General features: G+C 39.2%; 1 protein-coding gene across 10 annotated transcripts in view; it reads left to right on the plus strand.

Annotated features, from left to right (window-relative positions):
- The window catches only part of Ezh2 (enhancer of zeste 2 polycomb repressive complex 2 subunit), a 43374-nt gene that overhangs the window by 26586 nt on the left and 1421 nt on the right, over nucleotides 1–15367 (plus strand). For all 10 annotated transcript variants that reach the window (XM_048786765.1, XM_048786763.1, XM_048786767.1 and 7 more), the window contains 11 exons: nucleotides 4685–4776; nucleotides 6254–6494; nucleotides 7122–7291; nucleotides 7729–7823; nucleotides 9129–9169; nucleotides 9625–9750; nucleotides 10533–10711; nucleotides 13237–13332; nucleotides 13958–14039; nucleotides 14993–15073; nucleotides 15243–15327. In XM_048786765.1, coding sequence (XP_048642722.1) covers nucleotides 4685–4776; nucleotides 6254–6494; nucleotides 7122–7291; nucleotides 7729–7823; nucleotides 9129–9169; nucleotides 9625–9750; nucleotides 10533–10711; nucleotides 13237–13332; nucleotides 13958–14039; nucleotides 14993–15073; nucleotides 15243–15327 — 1288 coding nt within the window. The remainder of the gene's footprint in view (nucleotides 1–4684; nucleotides 4777–6253; nucleotides 6495–7121; nucleotides 7292–7728; nucleotides 7824–9128; nucleotides 9170–9624; nucleotides 9751–10532; nucleotides 10712–13236; nucleotides 13333–13957; nucleotides 14040–14992; nucleotides 15074–15242; nucleotides 15328–15367) is intronic.

Here is a 15367-nt window from a genome sequence, read left to right on the forward strand (position 1 = left end):
TCCCGCTGGTCGGTCGAAGGTCTGCCCACCTTTCGGGCACGGGTGGCGGCTCTGCTCTACCCCTACTCCAATTGGGGTGTCGTGACTACCACGCCGGCAGGTTGCTGGGCCTGTTCCTGGCACGGGCGGCGACTCTGCTCTGCCCCTACTCCAATTGGGGTGACATGTGTACCACGCCGGCAGGCTCCTGGGCCTGATCCGCCGGTCTGTCACAGGTTTGCCTACCTTGCAGGCGCGGGCGGCGGCTCTGCCCTGCACCTCCTACCATGCCTGCGGACCACTGGGCCTGATCTGCAGCTTGGTCGCAGGTCTGCTCACCCTGCGGGCACAGGTGGCAGTTCCGCTCCGCCCCCACTCCAATTGGGGTCACGTGACCACCACACCGGCGGGGCCTGATCCGGGCGCGGGCGAAGGCTGAGCTCTGCCCCTACTCCAGTTGGGGTGACGTGTGTACCACGCCGGCAGGCCGTTGGGCCTGACCTATTTGCTTTCTTCTCACTTTTTCCTAGTATGTTTTAGGCTTCTTAAAAGTAACTGGAAAAATGCAATGACTAATAGCTTCCTGACTGAAGCCATTTATCCTTCAAGGCTCATCAGAACATTCACATCTCTCTAACAAAAACTGAATTCGTGTGTGTGTGTGTGTACATATATAATTTTTGATCCATGTGAAATTTATTCTAGTGTGATTTATTAATCCAACTCCTCCTCTTCACCTCCAAAGTTAACCTGGTTGTTGTAGTATCATTTATTGAGAAGTTTAAATCTTTCACTGCTTTGAGATACAGTACTTATTACTTACTACCATATGTGTTTTGGTCTGTTTCTCAACTTTATAAGTTCCTTTTGCCTGTCTACTGGCGAACCTTTATTCAGCAATCTCCTGGCTATTTTTGTTTGTTTTAGTTTTCAAATTTTAGAATTGGTTTGTCTAGTTAAAAAACCAAATTATAATCCTATTCAGTTTACAGATTACCTAAGGGAAAATTGGACTGTTTTTAAATAAAGGTAAAGTCTAATCAACCATATGATTGAGGCTGTTGTGTTTTCTTCATGCAACCCTTGGGCATTTTTTGCTAAGGTTATTTCTAGGTATTTAGTTTGTTGTTGCTATTGTTTCCCCATTATTTCTCACTAGATATTTTGTAGCTGCTATCTTATTAAATTGTCTTTATGTGATTTTCTTGCTACACTCTTGAGCTTGAGTTTAAGCTGTGTAATTAAATTACATGCAAATATTGATGGTTTTGCATTTTTTTATCTGTTTTATTTTTTTTTTTGATCTGTTTTATTCATTACAGTGTTAAAATTAGTGCGAGTCTATTTTCTGTCACTTCTTAGTTGTAGAAAATTATTCTTTATATCGAGGTTTTGAAATTTATTTGCATAAAGTTTATCTATATGCTCTCTGATTCTTTTATTTCTGTGGTTATTCTTTCATTATATCTTTCATTATACTGTTTTTGATGAGATGAAGACGTTGTTTATATATTTTTCAAAAACCAAATTTGTGTATTTTTCCTTCAAAACCAACCACTGTTAGTTTCACTGATTTTTCTGTTTGAGTTTGATCCTTAACATTGTTTTTACTTTTTCCTCTTTGTGTTAGTGTATGTGTTTATGACACAGTGAATTGTCTTCAGAGAACTGTCTCCACTTTTAGTGAGATTTTGGCATTTTTAGTAATTTAAGGAATTCAATTTTTAAAAATATTTTCTTATTTAGCTCATTGTTAAGGGATGATTAGCAGCTTCTACATGAAATGTACTTCATGAACTAACCATTTTTATTGTTCCTGTGTTGGTTGCCTTACTGATTAAGCCTTACTTGTTACTTAGATGTTAGGAGTATCTTCCAATTTGTTTATATAAGGATGATGTTTGGATGGTAAGGGATTGGTAATCCATCTGGGTCAGAGGCTGGGTATCCTGCACTGGAATTCAGTTTCTGTTAGAGAGATGTGAATGTTCTGATGAGCCTTGAAGGATAAATGGCTTTAGTCAGGAAGCTATTAGTCATTGCATTTTTCCGGTTACTTTTAGATCACAATCCATTTTGTAAATTGGAGTCTGGTTGATCCACAAATGTTGAATCATGGTCATTCTTTATCAAAACTCCAGCCAAAGATTGACTACCTAGTCTTTGAGGAACCAGAGTCAGCTACTGAATTAACTTGGGTAGAAAACAAGTAACACAACATTTTTGGTAGGGAGTGAGAAGAAGGAAGCATGGGAAAGTAAGCAGAGGTTGTTGTCCGATATACTTAAATTGGCCTGAACAGAATTCGTAACAGAAAAAAATGTTTTACTATGCATTCTATTATCTGAATTTCCTGCAAAGGAAATCCATTTTAAGTATAAGACCTGGTTGTATCAGTTTATCCTTTGTGATATGTGAAAATCTGTTCTTATTATTCTTTCTGGAATGTCTACTCATGTTGATTGTAGAATTTTTAATGCCTTAAATGGTTAGAATTTCAAAGAAGGCATTTCAAAAAGTCTGTGGTTGATAGTTAACATTTTTTAAAAAATATTTTTTAGTTGTAGTTGGATACCCACCCACCCTTCCTTCCTTCCTTCCTTCCTTCCTTCCTTCCTTCCTTCCTTCCTCCCTTCNTTATGACTCAGACACCAAATAAGAACAAATTAAAGGAGAAAAAAATTGGAGGGAGGGGCTCTGGTGTTACAGGTCAGGCCCTAGGTGAGGCAGCTTATCATGGGGGAATGACTCAGCAGAGGAAGACTCCTGGCAGGTCAGGAAGCAGAGAGAGAGGAACGGAAAGAGAATGCAGGAAGAACAGCCTTCCCAGGGCATATCCCCAAGTGACCCATCTCCTCACTTCCTCCAGCTAAACTTACCTGCCTACAGCTACCACCCATTCAGCCCATTCAAACTAGGATGGACCAGTCAGATTTCAGCTCTCATAATCTAATCATTCACCTGAATATTCTTGCAGTAACAGGAGGTTTTGGGGGATACCTTATATCCAAATCATATTAGTAACTGTCCTCATTTTTTCCCCCTTCATCAGCCTGTCTGTATTGCATCTTGACGATCTCTAGAATTTAATTATGTTTAAATTTGACTTGTTACAATTATTTTTAAAATGGTTTTGTGATTTTCTCACTTTTTTTATCCAAATTAAAATGATTTTCACAATTGCCTCATTCTGTACAGGTCATTTCTACCATTTGCCCTCATACAGGAGGAAGCACACTTAGAGATTTTCTGAATTTTGTACTACTGTGTGTTCACACTGCTTTCATTATCTTTGAAGCATCATTACAATCTTTCTATTTTCATATTATTTGGAAATTTTAGGTTTCAAACACTATCTTTTAAAAAAAAATGTGTGTATTTGTGTGTGTGTGTGTGTTGTAGTTGGACACAATATCTTTGTTTTATTTTTATGTGGTGCCGGGGATCAAATCCAGTGCCTCACGCATGCTAGGCAAGCACTCTACCACTGAGCCACAAACCCAGCCCTCAAACCATTGTGTGTGACCATTGTGTTTGCCTGTAGAGAGGCACTGGCTTTTCCTAGGTTCTTGAACTGCATGTGATTCAGAGGAATTGAATGTTAGTTGTTTTAGTCAGCTTTTTCTCTGCTGTGCTGAAAGACCTGAAGAGAGCATTTTTAGAGGGGGGGAAAGTTTATTTGGGGGCTCACAGTATAAAGGTCTCAGTCCATAGACAGCAGGCCTCATTCCTCAGGGCTCGAGTTGAGGCTGAACATCATGGCAGAAGAGTGTGGTGGAGAGGCTGAAGACACCACACTAGGAAGCAGAGAGAGAATGCTGCTCAACAAGGACAAAATATTAAAACCCAAAGGCACTCCCGCAGGGACCCACCTCCTCCAGCCACACCCTACCTGCCTGCAGTTACCACCCAGTTAATCCCTATCAAGGAATTAATTCACTGTTTGGGTTAAGGCTCTCATAACCAATCATTTCATCTCTGAACCTTCTTGCATTGTCTCACACATGAGCTTTTGGGGGACACCTCATATCCAGACCATGACATTAGTGATCTGGAACTACCCATTTCATTCTACTGCTGTTACTATTGACCTTTCTTTAGAGATCAACAAATTGCAGATGTCAGAATTCTCTTGTTTATTTTTGATAATGAAAAAAGAATTATTTTGACTAAAAGTAGATGGTGTGGTGGCACACACCTGTAATCCCAGCGGGTTGGGAGGCTGAGACAGGAGAATCAAGGGTTCGAAGCCAGCTTCAGCAAAAATTGAGGCACTAAGTGACTCAGTGAGACCCTGTCTCTAAATAAAATACACAATAGGGCTGGGGGTGTGGCTCAGTGGTTGAGATCTCGTGCCTGAATTCAATCCCCAAAAAAAGGAAATACAGTTTTATTTTAGAATATCTACTCTTTGATATTAAAGACTCAAATTAATGTTTATAATCACAGTTTATGTAAATTAGTTATTCTTGCAAGGAGATAGTAAGAAATCATTCATTGTTCCAGTTTACTATGTTTCCTCACTTGGGTTGTAGGAGGAATAGAGAATATCTTGTGATAGTTCAGTAAGAGCTTGGAGGATAGTTATGTAAATAATACATTTGCAAAATTGTAATCTTTTAGTTGATTTTTCCATTGGAGCTGGGAAAGTGAAAAAGTACATCCTGTATAGTTATATTCAGATACTGTTTAATTTATCTTGCAGCTTTTCATGCAACACCCAACACATACAAGCGGAAAAACACAGAAACAGCTCTGGACAACAAGCCTTGTGGACCCCAGTGTTACCAGCATTTGGTAAGATTTAGTGCTTTGTTATTCCAGAGGGTTCTTGAGAAGGCTTACTTTTATACTTTGATGGAGGTGATGAAGACAGATATGTGTTGTCTGTACCCATACTTCTACTGGCCACCTGACAGGCAGTTTTCTCACCTGTGTTTCTTTCATAGCTTATGTACCGCACAGTTTAGTCCTTGTATTATTCTGTGTTTATATGTTTTATTTCTTTGGCAACATTTCAAGGTCTTTAGGATCAAGGACCCTCTGCCTTCCACAAAGTGAAGTACAGACAGCCCAGTTAGACACCAGAAGCTAGTAATCATGTGCAGCAGTTCCTAGACCTATCTCAGAGCAATATCCCTCCTGTGAGTGGTAGGTAGGTTCTCTGTAGTTTGAGCTATAATACAGACCCCAGAGTTGTGTTTTTCTTTTTCTTTTTTTTTTTTAAGTGATGGAGAAAAGGTAAGGGGTTAGAAAAATATGAGGTAGAAAAGTTGTTTTTTTACGGGTACTATCTTATTTTTACCATTTCCCCTCTTTGAACCAAGCCACTCCTACCTAGGAACTAAATGGGTATATATTGCCTGTTGGATTTTGGACAGAAGATTCAGTGAATGGCACCTGCAGAAGGTATCCTATTTTTAAGCAATTTGGTTTTTGTAGAACGAAGTATAAAACTGTTGGCTACTCTCAAACTTCTCCCTTCTATTTCCACTAAAAAATGGAATTCTTGAATACTGTTTTCTAATATGCAGAAATTTATTTGGCTCATCTGAAATATTTCTGTGGTCTTTCTATAAACCATGCTCTTACCATTGTTTTATACTTTCTGAGACTGGATTGTTGTATTTAAGAATGCAAAATATAGCCCTATAGTCTTGTTCCTATAGTTCTTTTTATGTCTTCCTGTGACAATGCATCCTTCACAGGAAAAAAAAAAATGGTTTTGGTAATAAGACAGGACATAAGAGGCATGCATGTTTATATGTTTTATGTTTTTCTTGTATACTTTAAGTATTACTGAAGAAAGGTATGCGTTATCTTAGACCCTGGAATAGGGAGTCTGACTTGATGCACAATTGATACGTTTCTTTTAGTAGTAATGATTCACTTTTAAATAGACTGTGTGTGTATATAGAGAGAATACCGTTATATAAAGTTTAATGTTTTATATTTAGAGAGATAATATTTTAACTCAATTGTAATAAGTTAATATATATTCACAAATTCATCATGCAGAACTGTCTTGCCTGATTCTGTACTACTATAGCAATATTTTGAACCTGTATTTATCTTTCTGAAATTTTCAAACCATCAAAAGCATATCAATAACCAGTGTATGTTTAGATTTGCAAAGGGTTATTTGCAGTAGATATCGTAATAAATTTCCTGACTAATTTGCCTTATACAATGTCTTTCCCCCGCCCCCCCACCATCTTCCACCAAGACGTGTTTTCAAACTTTACCCTGATGTCTACATTTTTTCATTTTGTAGGAGGGAGCAAAGGAGTTCGCTGCTGCTCTCACTGCTGAGCGGATAAAGACCCCACCAAAACGCCCAGGAGGCCGCAGAAGGGGGCGGCTTCCCAACAACAGCAGCAGGCCCAGCACCCCCACCATCAATGTGCTGGAGTCAAAGGACACAGACAGTGACAGGGAAGCAGGGACTGAAACTGGGGGAGAGAACAATGATAAAGAAGAGGAGGAGAAAAAAGATGAAACTTCCAGCTCCTCTGGTAAGACACATCTGATATTTGGGTTTTACTATTGCTTTGCAAGTTCGTATTGTGGCAGACTAAGGATGTGGCAGATTAAGTAATGCTTTGAATACTTTTCTGGGTTGGTTATTTTTCACTGTATGAGCTGAGACCAGAGAATTTGCTCAAGGATGTGTGGCTGCATTGTCACTGCTGTCTACCCGCCTTACCCTGGCCTGTCACAGTAACCCTCTGGATTACTGGAAGGTTAATATTCATTCTCCTGCTTTGTGCCACTTTCCTTTTTCCATCTTTCTCAGGACATCATGAAATTTAGATACTTTGGTTTAATATTCTTGATGTCCTGAGAATTTTGGTTGGAAAACTAGAACTACTGATGAGTTTACTGCATTACTGATTGATTTTAGCTGTCCTGCCAACTCTATACCATGCATAGTAATAGTCATAGTCTGCGTTCATTTTGGAAGGTTGCATACCAACTTCATGGTTTTTCTGGGGGAGTCTTGTTGGTATTTTTTCTAGCCCTAGTTTATTTAAAAAATATGATTAACTTCCTTTTGTTTTCTTAAGCACACTCTGAGTTTTACTTCCTACTACTATTACTAATCACCATTTCTTGACCAATACTTGCATTTGGTTTTGTAGAAGCAAATTCTCGGTGTCAAACACCAATAAAGATGAAGCCAAATATCGAACCTCCTGAGAATGTGGAGTGGAGTGGTGCTGAAGCCTCGATGTTCAGAGTCCTCATTGGTACTTACTATGATAACTTCTGTGCCATTGCTAGGTTAATTGGGACCAAAACATGTAGACAGGTAAGCAGATCTGCTAAAATGGTTATAAGATCTTCCAATATATGGATATAATATGTAACTCTTGTGCAGACAAAAGAAAATTCTTGGTTATTAAGTTCCTATTGATTTTCTGAAAATAATTTTTCCCCCCATGAGAGAACTAAATGAAAATTATTATTCTTCAGTTGTATCACTAAATTTCCCCACTTTATATATTTAAGTTGGACATGGTGTTTTAAAAAATCTAGTAAGAATTTAAACTTGACATCATCATACTCTTGACCAGAATGTGACTGCAATTGTTCCTTCCCACCTGTGTGTTGAGCGGGGGTGGTGATTTCTGCTCTGTACCCTGCAGCACAAGAATGATAAAGACCTTTTCCTGGTATATGTAAGCGCAGACAGGTCCCTTATTAAGCAGAGTGTTCTGATGACTCTGTGTATGTGCCTCTTGTCAGGTGTATGAGTTTAGAGTCAAAGAATCCAGCATCATTGCTCCAGTTCCTGCGGAGGATGTTGACACTCCCCCAAGAAAGAAGAAAAGGAAACATCGGTATGTGCTACGGATGGCTGAGAAGCCACATGGGTGGGGGCTGCATGTAGGCCAACTTGCTGGCACAGGGGTCCATTTCCACTTGGCCTGTTAAAGAGAAATCTGTAGAATCTTGTTTCTAACTGGCAGTTGCTAGTATTTTTTTATACAAAGAAAGCAGCTTCAGTAAATTTGGCATGTTAAGAGTCATAAAAATTTTAGTCAAGAAAAACATTTAGTAGCTTTTGGCCCAAAGACTACATAAATAATTACCTTAGCCATTTGTTATGAACTGTTCATAGATGCACTTCCCACTGTGAGCTTTGTGCCAGTTTTAGAAGTGTCTTTAGTTCTGGGAGCCTGAATTTTCTAGATGTGTGCCACTGCATTCCGAGATTTTTAAGGGTCACCCTCCTCTAAGCACAAAGGCTTGTGGTGATGAAGTGCAGTGGGCATTTCCAGGCACATTCCATTTGTAAACCCAGAGTTACAGAAATCATGAATGGACACCTCTTCCCCCAACCCACTTTTTTTTTTTGTTAAACTAAGAAGCATATTCGGGTTGATAAGGGGGCAATTGGACTATGGTTCAGAAATTGTGTAGAGGCTCATGTTATGTTTTGTTACATTTCTTTAATAAGAAATTTAGAATTTAAAGATATTAGAAGTTTTTCCCATAGGAATTTAACCTTTCAGAGATGCTTCTGAAGTTTTGGTTGAATTATTTCTGACCGGGCTGGGGATGTGGCTCAAGAGGTAGCGCGCTCGCCTGACATGCGTGCGGCCCGGGTTCGATCCTCAGCACCACATACAAACAAAGATGTTGTGTCCGCTGAAAACTAATAAAATAAAATAAAATATTTAAAAAAGCCTACCTTTAAAAAAAATTAATATGATCCTTATGTATTAAGGTTCATTAATCTTAAAAAAAAAAAAGAATTATTTCTGACCATGTAGCACAATTAGATGGTTAATGATGCCTGACATTAGAGAAAGTATTGGTATCTACATAATCTGGATCAGAAATAAATCAGTAGGTGGGCACACCTGCCATATGAAGCCTGGCTGTTTCTAAGTCCTGACCAGGTAATGTGAAAGAGTTCAGGAAGTGGTCTTCTGCTTGGCCTGGCATGGCAACCTGAGTGAGAAAGCTGTCCCTGAATCACTCTGAGCTGGTGAGCAAATAGAAGCTGGGTAGAATATGACTCTTTGGCTTTCAAGTGCTGCTGTATTAATGGTGCACATAAAGCCAGTTAAATGGTCCTTGGTTGGATTTGTAGCTCTGACTCCCAGCTTCACAAAAGTTTGTTTTCTCTGTTTTTGCAGGTTGTGGGCTGCGCACTGCAGAAAGATACAACTGAAAAAGGGTTAGCATCTTTCATTTAACTTTATTAAAAATGTCTCCTTTGTTTTCATTTGCTTTAGAATAGTAACTGGATTGGAGTTTGAGCTATTCTGATTTAATTGACCTCTGTACATCAAAACAGTTTAAATGGAAGATGTCTGTTGATGAATCTCTAGTCAGTTCTCTTTTGGAAAGTGAAAGCTGATTGGATGGAATGAGTCAGAAGCACTAAGGAGAAGCATTTTGGAAATGGGATGAAGATGTGAACCCAAGTGATCAAACACTTGGTGGGTGGGAGGTGATTTTCATCAACATTTATTAGACAGGACTGTGTGTAGCATTGTAAGTAGAATAAAGGGAATCTAGTAAAACAAGCTCCAGAGGTAGCAGGGAAGAATATACTCTTGTTAATTGTGAATTGATGCACATTTCCCATCTCCTTGGATTCATTGGCTGTGTGCTGTTATCTTTATTCAGACGGCTCCTCTAACCATGTTTACAACTATCAACCCTGTGACCATCCACGGCAGCCTTGTGACAGTTCATGCCCTTGTGTGATAGCACAAAATTTTTGTGAGAAGTTTTGTCAATGTAGTTCAGAGTGTAAGTATTTGTTGCTTTGGTGCAGTTGCATGAGAACTAAATAGCCTTTGGTCAGTAATTTAAAGTAGTGATTTGAAACAAAACGTAAGAACATGGGAGTGCTTCCTTGCTATTTACTGCAGGAAATTTATTTTTTTTGCAAGTATTTATTGAGCCTATAACTGCATTTTGCTAGTGTTCAGTTGGTCTCTGAATAATGTGTGTGTGTTTGTGTACGTGCCAGTTAGGCAGAATTATTAAAGCACTTGATTTTTTTTTTTTTTATAATTTAAATTAAATCACAGTAAAGGAGGCATAGAATGGAAGAGAAATCTAGAGGTAGCTACCCAAATATTTTGGGTAAATTTTTTTTGTCAAAGTCAGAAGGGTTTTAGTGTTCAGAATGAATGAAAGAGTAGCATAAAGGGAATGGACTTTTGTAATTGAAAATAAAGTTTGGACTCTAGGAAAGATTTAGAACAATGGACTATTGGAATGGTTTAGAACTGTGGATACTCTTTAATCCAGACTCTCCCTTCATACCAATTTTTCAAGTCATAGAACTTTAATAAATTTTAAAAAATGGAAAATAAGAACTCAGTGGTGATCTTTTTCAGTCCTACTGGCATCACTTTTGTTATTAACTTACCTCCTTGTCGATACAGTGGTGATAAGGTGGTTGTGAGGGTTTAAATGAGTCAGATATTCAGCACAGTATTTGTTATGGCCCATTATGCAATTTTTACATGTGATGATGACTATGATAATGATGGTGGTGGTGATGAAGAACATTATATCTGAAGGTCAAAACCGCTTTCCTGGGTGCCGTTGCAAAGCACAGTGCAACACCAAGCAGTGCCCATGCTATCTGGCTGTCCGAGAGTGTGATCCTGACCTCTGTCTTACATGCGGAGCTGCTGACCACTGGGACAGTAAAAATGTGTCCTGCAAGAACTGCAGTATTCAGCGGGGCTCCAAAAAGGTAAGACATAGTCTCACATGGAAGATGGTTGTTGGATGTCAGGATAGGCTTAGGCCATTTAGCTGGGGCAACAAAGGTGCAAGTGATCTCTGAATGGTACAGCTAACCAGGGAGAATGGTTGTTTTTCTTTGGGTTCTTTTTTCCTGGTGAATGGAGTCTTTTAAGATTTTCATGTTTTTTTTTTTTTTTTTGGTATTGGGGATTGAACCAGGGGCACTTAACCACTGAGCCACATCCTTAGCCCTTTTTTGCATTTTATTTAGAGATAGGGTCTCATTGAGTTGCTTAGGTCCTTGACAAGTTGCTGAGGCTGGCTTTGAACTCTCAATCTTCCTGCCTCAGCTTCCTGAGTCACTGGGATTATAGACGTGTACCACCACACCCAGCTCTCATGTCTTACTCAGGTGGTAAGATAAACCCAAAGTTTTAAGAAGTAGCCATTAATGGTATCAGATTTGGGATAAGAGGCATATTTCTACTTGTTTAATAGATGGTTTGACTTTTCTTTTTAAATTTAGTTAACAGAACTAGAAGTTTTGCCTCAATGCACGTAAATGGTGATTTCTGTCAGAATGTAGAGACCCATTCTCATCAGAAAGTATTTTTTAAGTTCCTTTTTGTGCAGAATCAAAGGTAAAATTTCCCAGTTTTTGTATACTTAGCTCCGGTTTTTTAATAACCTTGAAAACAACCCCACCAGGAGTTAAGAAGCCTGGGAATTGCAGGTAGGTGATTTTTAAAAAAGTAGCAGCCAAATATTGAACCAAAGAAACTAGCAACACAAAGTTCTAGAAAAATTCAGTATCCTCATTTTTTTTTTTAGGGCAGGCACTAGGTGCTTTCTCAATTAATCCTTTTAATGGCTGAACAGCCGCCATTTTTAAGGTAGTTAATATGTGGCAGGCAATGTTTGAGTGCTTTCTGTATTAATTCATTAATCCTCATAATCCTGGGAGTTAGGAAAAACTGTTTACTCCATTTCATAGATAAGGACAGGACTTTCAAGTCAAGGAGTAGTAACTGAGCCCTGGGTGCTGTGGCCCCAGACTCCCTACTGCTGACCACTGCACCCTTACTTGCTCTTTTGCTTGTGTTTGGTATATGCACATCTCAGGTGGTTGAACCATACCTGATTGAGATCACCCTATTGTTAGGAGATCCCTCCTCCCCACCCTTAAAAAAAATAATAAAATAAAGAAATCCTGTCCTAGGGCAAAACATTCCTCTTGGTTTTTTTCCCCTTATGTCTTTGAACCAATATCTGTATTTATGGCAGATCTGACCTGGATTAGTGGTGCAGGGTGATTCTCTTTTTAGGCGTTTGGATTATTTTCTCCAGGTGGTTGCATGCCTATTTAGGTCAACAGATCACATGATGTTGGCTATTTCTTGTGCACCTATTCAGATCTAAAAATCTCCTAATCCTCACTGTTGCTTGCCATTTTAGGACACACTTCTCCCTCAGTGTGTTCAGAAAATAGATGATATTGTTTCTGCTGATAAGTTAATAGAAAACTATAGATAACTTTTTACCCACTGGCCTTCATTTGCTTAATAATAGTTACCTAATTTCATTTCTGATCAGGAGAGTATTTGGGTAATTTTGACAGGTGTGTGTAGAATGGTGATAGAAGTTTAGGTGACAAAAAAGCCTTTTAAAGGTCACAGGAAGATTCTGGATGAAAGTATGAGCCATGATGAAAAGTTAGTGTGTTTGGGAACCAATTGTTAGCCAGTGCTATCAACTGCCTGGTTATCTTGGCATTCTCTGCTACAAGTAGGATGCAGGACAGACAAGGTCAGAATACCATTTCATGATAGTTTTTCATGTTATCATAAGAAAGTACTGGGAAGAACAAATCCAAAAGAATTCTACCAAGGAGGAAATGTGTGGGTCTCCAAAGGAAAGAACATCAGTGAAGAACCAGAGTGTGCCGAGTTCTTGAATTGATAATAGATGGAAGCACTTTAAGGAGTGGAAGAAAAGGCCTGGAGAGAACCATTCAAGTTGAAAGTGAATTGCTCAAGGAGTTAAGGACTGAAAGGGGGAAGTGAAAGTGCAGCAGTCTTCACATTTGCTGTAGCCAGAGGGGAGTTGAAACCCCAGAGGGCATTTTTCTGTAAGGTGGGGGATACTTGGATACTTTACTTTTCCTCTCTATTTTGTTTAACAAAACATTTTTGTAGTTTGATGGCCATATTGAGGTGTTGGTTTTCTATTTTTTGTTTTTGGTGTTACTGGGGACTGAACCCAGAGTCACTTTTGCACTGAGCCACATCCCCAGCCCTTATTATTTTTGATTTTCTTAGACCGGGTCTCGCTAAGTTGTGCAGGGCTTCACTGAATTCCTGAGGCTGGCCTTGAACTTGCAATCCTCTTACCTCAGCCTCCCGAGTTGCTGGGACTATAGGCGTGCACCACTTTAATGTTTTATACTTATTAAATGATAGATTGGTTTTCATTCTGTTGTCACCAGTCTCTTTACTCTCCTTGTTTTGATTATGTGATTGATTTATTCTCTAGCATTTATTGCTGGCACCATCTGATGTGGCAGGCTGGGGGATTTTTATCAAAGATCCTGTACAGAAAAATGAATTCATCTCAGAATACTGTGGAGAGGTAAGTCATGGCACACTAATCACATGTGTTCAGGTGGCTCTTTTTAAAACTTTTCTTTGTTTTGCATTGATTGCACTGGGCAAGTCCACTGTGTTTGACTAATGAACTAATAAAATGCCTTTCAGGTTGGGCTTATTTCATGCTTGTGAATTTGGTTTGTTTAGTAACTGGACTGCTTTAGTTTTAGGACACGTTTTTACCACCTTGGGACAAGAGCAGCAACAAGAGTTTTGCTGTGTTGTGTCTGTCTTAATCCACAACATAGTTGACAAGGACCTCAAAACAACAGTGTCATTAATAACTTACCTTTTTAGTTGTAGGGTTAGGGAAAAAAAATTGTTGGACCTTGAAGCTATGGTTTATACTGTTTATTCAGCAAAAAAACTTTAGAAAAATCACTTTTTTCCAAGCATAATTACCTTCAATAAGGAAATATCTTTGATTTAGAGTCCTTAAAACATTGTTTTTTTTTGAATCAGTGTGCAGACTGAATGGAGAAGAGAGATTGGCTATATTACCCCTTTTGGAGCGTCTTCTCCAGAAGGTCCAAGATTCTCTTATGCTCTTGTTTGTTCTACCAGGCCTGATCACCTACACTAATACATTTCTTCCTGTGTCTTTTTAGATTATTTCTCAAGATGAAGCAGACAGAAGAGGGAAGGTGTATGATAAGTACATGTGCAGCTTTCTATTCAACTTGAACAATGGTAAGTTTCTCAGCTATAAGGCACTTGATCCTTTCAAGTTGGTTTGGGAGCCTTCTGCTGGCTGAGCATTAGAAATGAAATGAGAGGTCATCAGGGTGACTGGAAGGAGGGCTCCCTAGGAGCAGCTCCTGATTCCTCGCCTCCTGGTGTTGGTTCAGGTGAGGTTGCCTGCTTAAAGGGAACTGGAGCTGGGTAATTTCTCAGGGAACAGATGGATACAGGAATCGGTCTCTGCAGTACCCACTATCTGTGGGATGGGGCTGGCCCCCAGACTCTGGCTCTGAGGAGACATACTTTGAAATACTGAGGAAGCAACAGCACAGAGAACTTGAGGGTTGAACAGATTAAGTGCAGCACACTCTGGTCTTTCTTCCGACTGGGAAGGGTGGGGAGCACGGCATTGGAAAGCACCTCCCAGACTTTCCCCAGATGTCATCTACAGACTGTGCGAAAGAAGGCTGCTCCTTTTATAGCCGTTGCAGTGAGCATCTGTAGTATGACTATGCGAAGATGCAGGTGTACTTGACGCGAGACATTCAGAGACACTGTCATCTGGACCAAGAAGAATAGTGTTTTTTTTTTCCCTCCCTATTAATAAGTTCCATTAAAATATTCATATTATTTCAGATGTGAAAATGCAAATGCTTGTTCTTGATGTGGAGGAAATTGAGATTACATTTCTTGGCCATGGTTTACTTAGAAATGTGTACTTTTATAACTGATGAGTTAATAGCATTTGAGATAGAGTCACTTGCATTATCAAGGATGAATTCTAAACTAGAACAGCATTTTCTTCCAAATGCCATTTATGCTGAATGAAGTTGGTTGAATGACTTATTTGTTTTTGAAGTCACACTCTGAAAAACTGTAATCAGTTGCATTTCCAGAATCATCATCATGTTGTGTTTAGAACTGAAATGATTCACTGGATTGTGATTGCTTTTTCTCTTTAGATTTTGTGGTGGATGCAACCCGCAAGGGTAACAAAATTCGTTTTGCAAATCATTCAGTAAATCCTAACTGCTATGCAAAAGGTGGGTACTTTATGAAGTCAGAATTATTAGTTTAACAGGAATTCCCTTTGCAGCCCAGGGATAATGGGTTTTAATTCTGGGCAGTCTGTTATGTGAACACGTCATTTCATTAACCTCCTGGCCTGCCTTTATGCTAGCTGCCCACTCATACCATTCTCTCTCCTTCCAGTTATGATGGTTAATGGCGATCACAGGATAGGCATCTTTGCTAAGAGAGCCATCCAGACTGGTGAAGAGCTGTTTTTTGACTACAGGTTGGTAAAGTGTATTTCTGAAGTGATCTAAGTACTTTTT

Source organism: Marmota marmota, unplaced genomic scaffold (assembly GCF_001458135.2).
Source record: "Marmota marmota marmota unplaced genomic scaffold, marMar, whole genome shotgun sequence".
Lineage (NCBI taxonomy): Eukaryota > Metazoa > Chordata > Mammalia > Rodentia > Sciuridae > Marmota > Marmota marmota.